The sequence below is a fragment of the Amyelois transitella genome, chromosome 27 (assembly GCF_032362555.1).
Source record: "Amyelois transitella isolate CPQ chromosome 27, ilAmyTran1.1, whole genome shotgun sequence".
Lineage (NCBI taxonomy): Eukaryota > Metazoa > Arthropoda > Insecta > Lepidoptera > Pyralidae > Amyelois > Amyelois transitella.
Window position 1 is genome coordinate 3,990,414 of NC_083530.1, and position 16,822 is coordinate 4,007,235.

Consider the following 16,822-nt stretch of genomic DNA (forward strand, 5'->3'; position numbering starts at 1 on the left):
TGTGACATATATACATATATATATAGCTCCTCTCCAGAGAGATGAGAATTCAACTGGGACTAAAGCCGAAGAAGAATAATAAATCTTGGGGAAAAATATAATATCATTTGTTTCACACATACTAAACTCCTTGCCTAACGATTTAGCAACACTCGACCTAATTGTGCCAAGTAACCTCCATTGTTTTTGTGGGAATCCTGAACCACTGTCATAACTTTAACTGCAAATAATTCTCGTAGATTTAATATGACGTGTAACGTTATAAAAATAGAGTCGAATATGCATAAATGTGGTGTAATCTTTACGAGTCTAAAGAGCAATTAAATTAGTTATCTAGGATATTATTATGCGTGGTTATATTCTCATAAAAATTGTGTTATTGTGATTAGATGTTGATTGAGTTTGATAAATATGTTGATGAAATACATATGGGGTATGTATTTCATCAACATATTTATCAATTTTGATTTAAATTATAAAAATAAATAAAACAAAAATTTAAATTGTTTGGTAAAAAATACGTTATAAAAAAATGATTTAATTCTAAATGGTTAGATGCGATTAGTATAGGTACATTTTCTTTAAAGTAATAGCATTTTTTTTTCAAATAGAAAATAAATACTTCTTACTTTTTAGAAATATAATCGTTATCACAAACATGTCGCCAAGACTAAAGCTTCGTCTCACTAACCAAGGCTTCAGAATGCAAATAAACCGGTGAAATACGATGGGAACACATGCAATCGATATTTCTTCTCGATTCGCTAACATTTGCAAATTTACAAATTCCAATATACCGATGTATCGATAAGCAAATGATTCACGTTTAGCGTGTATTGGATGTCACCAGATTTACAAAGTAGGAAGTTTAATTAAAGATAATTGTGCCATGTAGGTAAATACAATACCTTTTTTTATTGGAAATTTCCACGGAAGCGAGGTCCCGGGCGAAATTACACTAGTAACACTTCTACTACAGGTAGGTCACTATCTCATCCTGCAACCACAAGAAATCACGATTCTAAGCATTACATGGGAGGCGCAATTCACGAATAAGTATAAAATGTTACCTCCTAATAACCGCCTAGGAGTCCACGACAATAGTTATTTCAACTGTTAATAGCTACCTTTAAATGACAGTTACGTCTAATAAGCGGTTTGCTTTTGAAAGATTTCGTCTCGATTTTGTAACGAAATTGTTTTATACTGCGCCGGGTGCACAACACCTTGTAAGGATGCGCCTAAGCATAATTTAAATATGTAATCTAAGTATATTCTTAGCTTTGTATTGAATTCAGTCATGCTCGGTAATTAGCTGGTAGCATCATATCAGCGTTTCAATATGTAATTGAACGGTTTGAAAAAAATATTTTTAACTAGACTTACGTCAAAAGAGAGTTTGATGGGTTTCACATAAGAACAATGAGATGCTGAACGTAACCACAATTTAAGTATCGTTTTTCTTATGAATATATGCTTACTTAGTTAATTATAAGAGATCGACTTTTTTTTCACAAAATTGAAAAAAAAAACATATTTGCGAGCAATTTACTGTTTTTAAATAACTCGATTTGTATAACTTTTTTGTAGATTTTCAGTCGATTTTCTTCTAAAAATTTTGTCTTTCTTTGCGACTAATTTTGTCAAAAACTTTTATGTAAAAACACTACAAATTTAATTTAAAAAAAAAACAAATGTTCGTTACAATAATAATATATAGTAAAGATGAGATACAAATGGTCCACATTACGAGTTACATAACTCTTTAGTAATTGAATAGATCAGATCAGAATTGACTTGAGGTCACTGAGCATCATTCTACGTAATGATATAATCATTTGACAAGATCTAAGGTCAATATTCTTTTCAAAGAATGACGCTAAATAGTATCTACACAAATCAATATTGATGCCAACACATAATCAAATTAAAATTAATCAAAATTATTTTTAAATTATGTCGGATTAGCTCTTACCATTTATTATGATTATGTCAAAAATATAATACGCTATTTACTGCCTTTAAGAATAATATATCTACTTTTGAATTAAAACTAATCTTTATTTTTAATAATTACTTAAATTTGCTTCACAACCTTTTGAATTTTGCAAGCTATTTAATTTTAATATTATTTGCTATTTATTTTCATTGATGTACCTAAAACTTTTTGCATATTATTTTTCGAGTAATATTTTAGATGTCATTAGAAAATATCCCTCGTGAAAACACTATTGTTATGAAGTCCTTTTTATGGGAACTTACTTTTGATACTTCTTATTTTATTTTCTAAATACACCCATAAATACCTATATGACGAGTTAATCCCTTACAGGGTAGACAGAGCAAACAGTATTAAAAAGACTCGAAGACCGCTGGATGAATTATTGAGTTTATTATCTTGTGCAATGAATAATATCAAAAAAATATATAAATATACCTATTTTACTAACGATAATCATCTTAATCTTGTAACAAAAAGTAAATGAACAATTTCCTGTACCAAATTGTATATAATTCAATTATCTTTTGATGAAGCTGATGTACGATTATTGCCGACTATTACGATTGTATAGAACTGTGATTTAAGACAATAGGATCTGAAAGTGCAAGCACGCAATGGTCTGAGGATAGGCATTTTTATCTCATCAACGGATGATTTAGATTATGTAAACGATCTTTATCTGGAATTGAAAGAAAATAAGCTTATTTATAAAGACCTTAAAAATTGTTTTTTTTTTTTTGATCCACGATATAATAGTATTTTTATTTGATTTATGATGACATGTTTTTATTACAAGTAAACTGTGTGTCATATACATCACGTCATTTTTTCTTACGGGGTAGACAGTCATTTCAGTTGGCTCAGTCTACCGTAGACAGAGGCAACAGTTTGAAAAACTTAAAAACTACTGGGTCGATTTTGATAAAATTAAGCACACAGATTCTCACAGGAGAAGTGACAAAAGTGTAATTTAAGGAATTTACAGGCAGATATTTTCTGGGAATAAGGGATTAAGTCATGAATTTATATTTACAATATATAAATTTCCTCTCACGCCCTTAGCAAATAAAACCTTAATTTGTGAAAGGCAATTGATAGTACGAACTTGAAGACAAAAGGACGCTGGAGTCTCATGATGAGCCACACCCGAAACATTTAGGTTAATGTTGCTAATACACCAAGACATTTGAAGATATCGGCAAATGCTTTGTAACGAAAGGTTGGTACTGCAGATTTTGCTACCTCTGTCTTGAGATAATTGGGATTCTAAATTTGATTAATTCATTCATATCAACAAATAATTTTTACCAAAACTCTTCAAAACTATATCTTTCAGACGTTTCCTTTTTTTTCCTTTTTTTTATTATCAAATACTTCCGATTTCGGATTGCTATAAAAAATATTAAGTGGAAAAATATCATCAGTATCTTTATATCGATAAAGTTAAGAAAAAAAATAATATTAAAGTTTTAAATACGTATACGCTCCTCTAGGTCTTCACTAAACTTTTAAAAATCAGTCGCCGTTTATTTAAAAACAAATTTCCCGCCTAAACTTTTTCTCACGTACGTATGCAAAGTCATTTACTTACTGAATCGTGTCATCACCAAATAATTACTTTAATCGCAATTTCTATTCATTACACCATAAACACATCAAGACGCAACGATTTTCTTACGCAGTAGAAAATTACAGATTATATATGTTATGAATTTTCTAACGCTGCATCATCTTTAACCTAGTTTTGGCGGGCATTTTATTAATGGTGTAAGTCTGATCAAGACAAATTGTGTTAATGTTGATAAGACACCAATCAACCGGAAGGTAGTTTTTTTGGAAGTATTTTCGCCCAAGTTTATTGGAAGGGGGTTCTTCCAATAAACTTGGGGCGAATATACATTTTTGTTTATATGTAGATATGTTTGTATCGCGATAACTTTCTAACCGTTAGTCTGATGTTGATAAAATTTGAAAGGTATGTAGGATATATCAATAGAATTTTCAAGTCCGTTGGGCAACAAAATCGGTTCAGTCGGTTTTGATATATTCACTATTTTGTAAAAAAAAAAAGTGTTTGCGAGATCCAAGTTTCCGGTGAACGACTATTAATCAGAATTTTTCCTTTTAATCAGCCTATGATTTGGACGAAACTTTAGTAATTTTTTTTGTGATTAGATAATGTTTTAGCCCAAAGTTTTCAAAAGACGATCTGTTTATATCTCACCAGGCAACGCATGGTGCATCAGTGCATCGATTACGACAGTTGAACAATGCATGCGATAGTGCAAGGCCGAGCGGGCAATGCCTCTCGCCGAGACACTCAATTGTAGCCAAAGTCATCGGCTTAACCCCCTACGCAATAAGAGGTGTATCTCTGTTTCAACTTTCTCAATGTTAGTTATTTGTTTGTTACGTCAACTGATCAATAGGGAGGCTTTTAAACTTTGGATTTCTTTTTAAGGCAAGTGGTAAGCAATCTGTCACTATTTGAATCTCAATTCCATCAATGAGCCATACAGCTGTACGTGGTCTATTTTTAAAGACTGTTGGCTCTGTCTTACCCATAAGAGATGAAGACGTGTGTCTGTGTATATATATACTCGTATAATTGTATGTATGCTTACTGACCGAATGTTTCGATTATAAATGGCAATGAAATATTAAATCTCACTATCTACTTATATCTTCGTGACCAATAAAATTCACAAAATATATTAATGAAAAAGTCTATTTATCTAAATTTAACTATCTAACTGCCAACCCCTTTATTTTAATTAAAAATTCACACAAGAGCGAATTCCGTGCAAAATCTAGTTAACTATAAACTGAAGACTCTTGTTCTTAGGCGTGAAACACATTAATCCCATAATTGCACTCGATATAACTAGGTTACGTGATATTATGTTAACGTCGCCGCATCCTATAAGCCAAGGTTGACACCTCAGTGATTTATAACTGCGAATCCTCCAGTGTCGCCGTCAATAGATAGTTTATTTATCGTATAAGGCTATACACATGCGCGTGATTATCTTGAACTATCTAGCTATCGGCAAATAGCTACATAATTTTGTATTTACAAAAAACACATGCATAAAATCACGCATTATTTCCGGATGGGGGTAGGCAGAGATCACATCTTTCAACCAAATTTTCGAAAAAGGTAATTTCAATTTTTATGGAAAGAGAAAGAAATTGTTTTTTGAAGATGTTACGGGTATTACCTCACTTGATTTCTTGAACTTGGGTCAAAGTGACTTTACCCGTATAAATAAAAGTTTTAATAACAAATTATAATTTTAACTCACGCTATCGTAAAAATAAAAGTTTGTTTTAATATGACTTATAATAGTTTATGAAATCACCGCGAACAAACAGACAGACGCCGCAGGGGCTCACTTCATAATATTAATGATGTAAGGTTATGCCAAACCACATATTGACGTATTACAATTTAATCTAAGTAAGTAGATCTCTCATAACCGCGTTATGTCTTCAAAATCGTGATAACTCATCAAACATAGGTCAAGGATTTGAAATTAAAAACGGTCTAAAACCTTGGAAACTTGAAAGGGACGATAAGATTTGAATGAGGACAAAAATGTCATATTAAGTTAGTTAGATTTCCCATATAGCTCATTGTATGCTAAGAATGCATTCCGTTTCGCGCCGTCTGAACTATGACGACACTATTTCGGTAGTTCAGATCGTGCGAGTCGACTCGGTGGATGAAACTGATGATGAGTCTTGAATAAAACACTTGTAAAAAAAAGTAACATACATTTTAATATATGTATTTAATTTATATTAAAGCAAGAATATTTGCTTTTATTTAACTTCTAGTAGTATACATTAGTATTATTAAAAAACTTATGCTATCTATAACGTCACACTAGAAAAAAAATGAATATTTAAACTACAAAAATACTTACATATATAACAAATAGGTATCTTACATTTGTACACACCAAAACTTTTGAATCGTTAATTTATACTATGCCTCTATCTCACATCCGACTTAATGGCTCCCAAAATTCGGCAGCTTTGCCTCGCTATGTCAAGAAATTAACGCCACTTAGTAACACTCGTGCGATGACAGTTCCTTTAACATAAGCAAAATATGAGGTATGTTTTGTGAATCGACACGCACAGTTTGCACTTATTGCCAGATGAAAAACAAAAGAACGACGTTGAATTAAAATGCGCTTAACTTCTTTGTTGATCGAATGCGGTCGAATGCTGTGGTGAAGCGACCGTCTCGACGTAGTGGTTTTAATGACGACCATTTATAGCCAAGATTTTGCAATATAATAGTTCTTTATTTAAGCTTTATAAGACCATTAAGTATGAAGCATTAATTACCTACATGAATCACCTTATAAATAAGAACTTAATTTCCCAGAAGGGTAGGCAGAGACTACTCCGTCCTATCTGCTAATGCTCTGCACACTTTCTTCGGTTAATCCACAAACATATCTAACTCTCTTCGTTCAAGCTTGTCAATTTAGGGTACTCTTTACCTGACTTCGAAAGGTCTCCGTTTTTATCAAAGTACATACGTTCGTTTTCACAACTTTTTCCCTAAAAATTCGAAAGCTGAAAAGGCACATGAATACTTTAACGTCTTACAAATAACGTTTAACAAATAGTCTATGGTAAATGACGGCCAAAATGATCATCTAATATCCTTTCTAAAGCTGAGACATATCACGCGACTGAAAGGGAACTAAGAACAGTATTCGTGACAAAATTCGATCGGAGTCTAGCACGAACATTTCTCAAAAGGTTAGTGTTGGCAGTTAAATCGAGTATTGTATTATTGTAACGAGTTTTTGCGTAATGCGATATCAAAAAGACAGAAATATAGGGGCCGAGCAAAAATATGTAATTTTTTTTGTCGGTTTATTTAATAATGAAAGTGCTTTAACTACTTACATATTACATGATATTACTTAAAGGCTTATTCAGCAAAACCCCGAAAGAATTGGTTTTCCAAAAAAAGTAATTTTCATCCGCAAGTTACACGCACATTTTTTTTTCAATATCATACCTACACAAAGTGACGGTTATTTGAATACACCTAACTTCCAAATTTAAATTTTAAGCATAGGCTTCGAATAAAATGGGTGTAACATATGAAATAGTATAGTGTCGGCGGGGTCACTAATGTAGCGGGAGCGATGATTCGGCTCGACCGTCACCAAAGGGAAGATCTTCCGCCAGGCTAGGTGTTATGCCTGGGGAACCGCGGCTCCGATGATGTTGTGTCGGAGGTTGTATTTATGCTCCAATCCATGAAATCATTGAAATCGCGATTTAGATTCTTCGCTGCTATTGGTTGAGCGCGTCAATTTCTTCGCGATGATTGACAGTAGTTGTTTGAATGGATGTTGTGACGAGTGGCGTAGAGATGTCGCCAAATATGAATGAATTTTCGCCATTTAGAATAAGTTTTGGGTTGGTACTTTTTAATCATTTACATAATAATTATTATTTTCAGATGTGGCTGAGCTGCCTTGTAGCCTCGACCCTCTTTGCCCTGGCGACAGCAGCTGGAAACGAATACCTACCTCCCAGCAAAGGGTACAATTATGACAAACCAAACGTTCCTTTCCCGACAAACAATAATGGAAACCAGGTATGATTTACACAGGATTACTATATCGCACTTTCGGTGCAACAAAGTCACAAATAGCCAAAATTGCAATAACGAACTAAGTATGCCAAATTGTTTTTGAATCATACCTTTACTTGGGACAACAAAAAGATCCGCGAAAGTAAACAATTAATATTGCAAAGATGTTAAACCTACTATAAATAGTAATCGAGAAATGAACAAATACATGAGAAAAAAATTAAAAATTCTTCTCCTGTATATTTAAAAAAAAAAGTTGTTGTGACTTTGTTGCACTCTACTCGATGCGATCTACTGATTCTTCTTTTATGCCTTGTGCTACCAACCGTTCATACTATTCGAATCTCAATTTCATTTTTAAGCCATAAAGCTCACTTGGTCTTCCAGTCTTTTCGATATTATTGGCTCTGTCTACCCCGTGAGAGGTGAAGATGTGATTATATATACATACATACATACATATAATCACGTCTACATCCCTTGCAGAGTAGACAGAGCCAACAGTATTGAAAAGATTGGTAGGCACCGTCCAGCTGTTTAGCTTAATGATAAGAGTTGAGATCCAAATAGTGAAAGGTTGCTAACCCATCGCCTAAAAGAAGAATCCCAAGTATATAAGCCTACCCCTTAGTCGCCTTTTACGACGTCCATGGGAAAGAGATGGAGTGGTCCTATTCTTTTTCTATTGGTGCCAGAAACCACACGGCTCGGTAATCTATCTATATCTATCTATATCTATACTTATAATAAATCTGTAGAGAGGTCAATTCTGTACATGGAATATATTTTCAAAATAACTATCAGGGGGTGATAAGTAATCGATACTGATGCCAAAAATGCAATCAGTAAAATTTTTGTCTGTCTGTCTGTCTGTCTGTATGTTCTTTATAGAAACAAAAACTACTTGACGGATTTTAACGAAACTTGGTACAGTTATTCTTCATACTCCTGAGCAGGTTATAGTATACTTTTCATTACGCTACAATCACTAGGAGAAGAGCAGTGAAAGGAAATGTTGGGAAAACGGGAGAAGTTACTTGATTTTTTAAGCTTCCGTCGCGTGTGCAGCTTTAATGGTTAAAGATACAGTAAAACCATGTATAACGGAAATATACTACATAAAATTATTAAAAAAATATCTCAAGACAGCATAAGTCTATCTTTTATGGTTGACTCACAATAACACGTGTAATTGCTAATAGCCTAGCAGTTCGGAGATTTCTGATTTTATTTCTTTACTCTGATGTTTATAATACCAATAACACTCACACTCATTCATAATTCTTAAAAATTAATATAAGTACCTATTCAATAAAAAAAGAATCATCGAAATCGGTATAGAAACACCAAACTTATACATGAAATAAAATACCCTAACAAGCCATCGCGCGTAAATACTGAATCATGCTATAAGGATTATTTTTGCGTAACGGTTGCCGCGCTCGACGCGGCTAGCGAAGGCAGGGTATAAAAGAGGCAGGAGGCGAGCGCAAGCTTCATGACCAAGCCAGCCAGGGGGAGACTTCACGCAGTTCTCTCTTCCAGCCTCCCCCTGAGGACGAAGCTCGGGATCTACCAAACGTACGTCAGATCCCGCCTCACGTTCGCGGCCCCGGCGTGGTACGCATTCTGCTCTGAGACCAACAGGAGAAGACTCAGAGCCCAAGAGAACCAAAGTCTCAGAGCAGTCGTCGGAGCCCCGCGCTACGTGAGGAACTCGATGATGCTCAGGGACTTGAAGTGGGAGAACCTAGATATTCAAGAGGGCGGACGCGTCATCACACAGCCACCTGCGTGGCATCGCGCCGCTCCACTCCGCTCCCTCCGGGCCGTCGGGTGAAACCCTCCCCTCGCTGCCTTGCGGCTGACGTCGTCAACCAGTGACGACGCCGCCGCTGATGGGAACTCCCAGTGTATGAAGACGTGAAGACCCAGGCCGTCACGGCCACCCCATCGACCTGCCTACAGTCGTAGGCAGCGATGATGACATTGAAGAGGGCCAAAAGCCCTCACCAATCTACTCCGACTCCACTAAAGGAGTATGGGAAGACCCGACGACGGCAAGACAGTATTGCACAGGCGTTTCAACTTTATTTTCATTTCTTTTTCTTTTGTAAGTTGTAGGTACATATTTCTGGTTATAATTCTATTAGAATATTTTTTTTAGTTTAAATAGGCACTTAGATTTATCTATACTAATATTATAAAACTGAAGAGTTTGTTTGTTTTTTTTAATGTGCTAATCTCAAGAACTACTGGTTCGATTTGAAATATTATTTTTGTATTGAATAGACCATTTATCGAGGAAGGCTTTAGGCTATATAACGTCTAGATGCAACTATTAAACTATTAGGAGCGAAGAAATAATGGAAAATGTGAAAAAAATCGTGGAAGGAGCATCCTTGAGGGCTTCAATGATGCCCAAAATAACTATTCCACGCGGACGAAGTCGCAGGCACAGCTAGTTATACATATGTATGTAGATATGTATTTATTTATTCATTCTTCTTCGTCATGACGTTAGTTCCGGTCACATCCTCACGTCTCTGGAGAGGCTGCGCCGTTCAACCATGATCTATGGATCGGGTTAGTCAGGTTTTCACACAAAGCGAATGCTGTCTGACCGCCGAAACCTTTGCAGGGGAATCCAACCTTTATACGTTAATTAAGCGTTTTTACTCAATCCAGGACTTTTTGACGAGTAAATTGACATAAGAAAATTACAATAATTATTGACTGTAAATTATAATAATCACTGACTGAAATGAATATATGGTTACTGTCTGATTTATGTAATAATTAATTGTATTGATTTATTTATTTGATTATGTTAATAATGTAAATTCATAAGACTATATTTTGCATGCCAACTGTTAAGTGCTTTAAACAAATGTAACAACTGTATTATGACTCATTCAATGCATAATAAATCATTCATTCATTCATTCATACGAGTTAGATCAATTTGAAAGCTCCACTAGTTGAATGTGTATGCCTGTTGGAAGGGAATAAATGAATCAGTTGTCTTTTAAAACATCCATTAGAAGGAATAAGGTGTCGGGAACCACACGGTACTTTTCTAGTAAAGTAAACATATGTAGCTTTAGACAAACAGCTGAACGTGGCCTATTAGTCTTTTCAAGACTGTTGGATCTGTCTACCCCGCAAGGGATATAGACGTGACTATATGAATGAATAGCTTAAGAAAAATGCGAAGGTTTTATCGTGTGAAAATACAACCAGGTATATATATCCAATAACAAAACATCGAACAATAACAGTAAAAGTTTCTTTACGCTAGTAAAAAAACTAAGATTAAAAAATCACGGTCGGTCATTTAACAGTAATATTTTAACGACAGTGTAGGTAACTTTTAAAATTTTTGACATTTCAATAGATTCATTTCATTAACTTACAAGGTTAACAATGCATTGTTTTGTAAGTTCGCAAACTAATAAAAAAATTAGCAAAGATACTTAAATATAGTACCGTGTGGTTCCCGGCACCAAAAGATAAAAGAATAGAATCACTCCATCTAAAGAGATGGGAAAGCCCATCGATGTCGTAAAAGGCGACAAAGGGTTACTATAAACTTGGGATTTTTCTTTTAGGCGATGGTCTTGCAACCAGTCACTTTATATGAATCTCAATTCTATCAGTAAGTCAAACAGCTGGACGTGACCTATCAGTATTTTCAAAACTGTTGGCTCTGTCTACCTTGCAAGGGATATAGACGTGATTATATCAATGTTTACTTTAATATACCTACGACTAGGTTTAAAATTCTTTAATATGACAAACTCAGTTAGTTTTTGTACCTAAAAAGTTAAGGTTTTTGTACCTATGTATCCATATAATTACCTAATTGTAAGGTTTAATCTACTCGTACAGTAAAAATAAAGTGGTTTTTTTTTATTATAATTTATTCAATCATTTTATTACCATGCTTCAGTAATTTTAGAATGTTTTGTTTAATTTAGAAACAAAGTGTATATTTTCTTCACGACATTATTCCTTTTCGTAAGAACACGTTGCTAAACTTATAATGATTTTCATGCCACATTGTCATGCCATTTCAGCAACCGACGCCGCCGCCCTACAGGCCTACCCCGCCACCTTACAGGCCGCCCACCCCGCCGAGGCCTACATACGTCCCACCAGGCCCACCCACGCCCCCACGACCCACTTACATCCCACCGGGTCCCACTCCGGGCCCGGGACCTAGGCCTACACCACCTCATGAGGTAAGTTAATTACTTACTTAATAAAAAAAAATTCAAACAATTTAGTCAATCTAAAAAATAAAGTTTTTGAAATTGACCAACCCAACGTAGGAAGGCACGCGTGACGCCATTTTTTTAACGCGCGAAAATCTATCGCCGTTTCGTTTTTAAACGGTTTTATTTAGCTCACCCCGTTTGTTTTATTTATTATGACGTGAAACAGGATAGCGATTGTTTTTCGCGCGATACGACTCATAGTTTTCTTGCCTTAGATTTGACTAGCTGTTACCCGCGACTTCGTTCGCCGTAAAAGTTTAATGAAAAAGCGGACTTACTGTGTGGCCCCTTAGCGGGGGAAGAAATTTTTACATACCACAGTTTTTAAATTGGACCAAACCTAACATATTATATTCCCTCTCGCTCTTACTGTGTAGTTCATTTTAGAGAAACAAAGAGAAGTAAGATAAAGGCCAAGTTCTTGAATCGACCCCCCAGGAGCATGATAACGCAGGGAGAGTTATAAAGAAACTACAATTAGTTCTGTGACATCCTTTAATTGTCGTCTACGTAGTAATCCGGTAGGACGTTGCGTCCTGGAGGTTTCTTGTACGCTTGTGTAGAACGCTGCTCTTCGAAAGCTGGCTTGCTTGCGAAAGCTTGAGAAAGAGAATAGCAATGGAACATCAACATACAATAGTTTCGTGCCAACGTTTCAAATTGGAGCAAAAATATTTTTTTTGTACGTAGGTATTTATGTTTGAAATGCGATAACTTTCGAACCGTCTTTCTTGAGATATTCACAATTTTCTAATTTCAAGGCGAACAACTAGTTTACATACCTACATACATAACATGACATCTTTATCGCTTGCGGGGTAGACAGAGCTTAAGGTTTTTATCAAGACCCTAACGTTTAACATGCTCATATTGCTAGGCATTTACTTAGTTCTAAAACGGAACCAAAATAGTGATGGATTTCTGATGTAAAGCCCATTTCCCAACACCGACTTTTACGGTCTGTGTGGGTCTCCCAGACTTGCATGGAAGATAGAAATATTTTATGTAAATGTAATTAATATACATACATACATAAAATCACGCCTCTTTCCCGGAGGGGTAGGCAGAGACTACCCATTTACTTTAATTATAAATGTGGGGAGTGTGGAGGGAAAGGTCGGAGTGGGAAGACCTAGAAGAACATAACTTGATCAAATTAAGGACGTCCTGGTAAAGGGTCAGGTCAAAAGTACCCGAAACCGCCGAGCTCACATGAAGAGAGTTATGAATGTGGATGAAGCAAAGGAAATATGCAGAGATCGTGGCAAGTGGAAAGAGATAGTCTCTGCCTACCCCTTCGGGAAAGAGGCGTGATTTTATGTATGTATGTATGTAATATTATAAAAGTTAATTAGTATTTACTTATGTACACAAAATTTTATACAAGAAAGATCATTTAACACAGTAATTGTAGTACAAAGGTGCTACTAATTTCAATAGAAATATCTTCCAGTAGACCTGTGAGAGGAGAGATGAATATTATGTTATTAGTACGTTATTTACCTGTGGATGTTTTGACAGCCCTGTTTGTTTTGACAATATCTCCGGTTTCTACGTAGTCTGAAAATATTTTAAAAATACATACCTACATACGCGGCCTATCAGTCTTGTCAAGACTTGGCTCTGACTAACCCGCAAAGGATATAGATGTGATTATATGTATGTATGAATTTACATGTATACATATAGTCACGTCTATATCCCTTGCGGGATAGGCAGAGGCAACAGTCTTGAAAAGACAAAGGCTACGTTCTGCTGTATGGCTTTGTGATGAAATGATGAGATTCAAACAGTGACAGGTTGCCAGCCCATCGCCTACAAGAGGAATCACAAGTGTATAAACCCATCGCTTAGTCGTCTTTTACCACATCCATGTGTTCTAATCTAAAACTTAAAACGAAAAATTATACCTTTTATTGTAACAATTATTCATTAAAATTATAAATACAGATTTTTGGTTAAAGTATAAAAATTAAAAGCTTCAAGTAAGCTTACCTTCTCCACTAGCTAGAAATTTCAAAGTAAAATTGAAATTAAAAAAAAAAATTTAAAAATAAGAACAAACGGGTATCTCTCCGTGTAAAAACCTGATTTTCCCAATCCTGAACCGTTGTCATAGGCGCGCCTCCTCTCCATAGAGGTGATGACGTTACCGGGTCACGATAATTACCGGTATGTGTGACGTCGTGCCGCTTCGGCCTCCCCGGCGCCCGTCTTCACGGCCCGTGAGGCCTATAAAAGCCCGCGCACGCGCCCCGTGTGGGTACCCAGGCCGCCACGGCCGCCCCATTGACCTGCCTACAGCTGTAGGCAGCGAAGAGGCTAATGAAGCGGGCCAAAATCCTTGAGCATTTATTTCGACTTCCCCTTAGGGAGTATGGGAAGACTGGGCCACGACCTGTGTGGGTACCCCCTTTGGACTATCAGCATTCACCAAGCTAAGCACCTCGCTACTAAGCTCGCTATTCTCTAGCGGCTTCTTGCTGGCTCCCGTGTCTATAGCTAAACCCACGACTTCTCTTAACTTGTAAAACTAGTCCAAATAAAGAATAGAATAGATTTATTTTCAAAATTGGATACAAGGTATCACTTATTGACGTCACATCACTTAAATCTAATTATAACTACTACCGCTTCAAAAGCGCATGTGTAGATGAAGCGGCGGAATAAACTACATTGCAGCATTAAGTTTGTCTTTATTCTAAAAATTGTTTAATAATCTCTCATTTCTCTTACCCTCGACGTTTTACTAAAACGCCACAATGGCGCCCAACGTGGGGCCACTGTACAAATACCGATTTTACCGGTACCGAAGCGACTATTGTCCTTTACGATATCTTAGATTTATCTTACCAGGGTTGTAGTTAGGATCCACTGAAAATGCGAAAAGAAGGTGTTAATGCAACGAAATAATATAAAATGCGCTGGTTCAATACCAAAGTAGACATACATACCTACGTATAGAGAGAGCCAACATTCTTAAAAAACTGACAGGATACATACAGCGGTATAGCTTAATGTTGGAATTGAGATTCAAATAGAAATATTTATTCAATTCAAATCATAAAATATTTACAGGCCTCGATCATATATTTATATAATCTATGAAATATGTAACTATATGATAATATAAATGCGAAAGTAAGTTTATTAGTTTGTTTGTTTTCCCTTCACGCGTTATCTACTGGCCGAATCTTCTTGAAATTTTGATATATAATTAAGAGTCTGGAAAAAGACCTAGGGTTATTTTTATCCCGGAAAAAAGTTCCGGTCGAATTTGCAAAACACCTGTATTCTTTTGTAGGTGGCGCTAAAGTCGCGCGAGCGAAGCGGGTATCTATAAGTTTGATACACTTACACGTGATGACTTGGTCAGTCGTACATCTTGTTGACCTGAGAGTCACGGGGGAGTCTATTACATAGCCGCTTTTAGCCGACAGCTTCTTCGTTCTTTTTCTTTCTATCAAAATTAATACACAACTTGTATATGATTATTATGAACTAAAATAGCACAAAAGCAAGTTTTCCAACTAGTGACCCGCTTTGGCTTCGCAAGGGGTTCTGATGTTTTTATCTATTAATATATCTGCTCTTTGAATCAAACATTGGGTAGGTTTTTAAGATACAAGGATAGGTACATACGGAGGGACAGTCAGCGTGAAGCGACTTTGTCTTATGATAGGTAATTTATTTAGGTATGTTTTACCTGAATAACCATCAAGAGCATTGGTTTGCAATTATTTAAAAATATAAGTACTTACTGTTGACAGGCGGCACTGAAATCAATTAAATTATTTACAAACTAATTTATTACTTCACTTTATCTAAGTACCTCTTTATACAGTTTTTGTTAAATCACAAAAAAGTGAAATGCTTATAAAGCTTTTACCAAAAAAAAAAATCAAGTACCTACTTAAGTTTTTTTTAAATTACCTATCGCCTCTCTCATCTTGGCGTGCTCCCAGTTGCACTCTCTGCCATTAAGATTCGGCGCCTGAGGTGCGCTATTATACTAAACCCATACTAATCATCTCTTTTTAAATTATCGAACGAAGCCAGTGAATTCTACTAACTACATGCAAAAACATACACACAAACGGGACCCAAACACATTTTTTATCTGATCTGATTTTGATAAAATTAAAAATAGTAGGATCTGTCAATAGAATTTAAGGCATCAAAACCGTAGTTTTTGAGATATTCACAATTCTAAAAAAATATGTATTCGCGAGGTCTAAGTTCGAAGCGAAAGACTATAGTTATTATAATCACATATTAGACCTGAAAGTCACTTACTTAGTCTTTCAGACGCATATCCATGTTTACTTAGTACTTCTCAAGATTTCATAAAAAAAAAAGAAAACATAAAAATTTTGTCAAAAAGCAAAAAATTAAAAAATAACATTTTAAAAACATTGAATCAAATTTTAACGGTTTGTTTGAAAAAAAATTTTTTTTTCTCTTTCATTAAATTGAAAAAAATATATTTGGCTTCTTTATAAGATCTTTGTCAGCTAAAAACAACGTGTAAATAAAACTACATACTTTAAAAAATCACCAAATATAAGCTTTTTTACCTGACACTGACCAGACTGACTGGCATACGAAATGCAATTTTATTGTTACTACCAATCAACATTTTTGTAAATACTTTGTACTAGATGGCGCTGAAAATAATCGCGAGTCTACGTTCGTGGCGAACGACTAGTTAGTGATTTTAGACTTTATTCGCTTCCTTCATTTACAAGGGGATATTGAGCAGACATGAAATATCAGTGTAGTGTGTAGGAAGTGCATATTTGTGTCAAGTATTACCTTTTCTGTCTTCAACACCTGAAACATAGATGGTAGATTTTTTAAAGTAAATTAGGTAACATATTTTTAGACGTTCATATCTCACTGCATACA

General features: G+C 35.3%; 1 protein-coding gene across 1 annotated transcript in view; it reads left to right on the top strand.

Annotated features, from left to right (window-relative positions):
- The window catches only part of LOC106130418 (pro-resilin-like), a 70,505-nt gene that overhangs the window by 50,023 nt on the left and 3,660 nt on the right, over nt 1–16,822 (top strand). The window contains exons 3-4 of the mRNA XM_060952050.1: nt 7,500–7,637; nt 11,714–11,799. Of these exons, the coding sequence (XP_060808033.1) occupies nt 7,500–7,637; nt 11,714–11,799 (224 nt within the window). The remainder of the gene's footprint in view (nt 1–7,499; nt 7,638–11,713; nt 11,800–16,822) is intronic.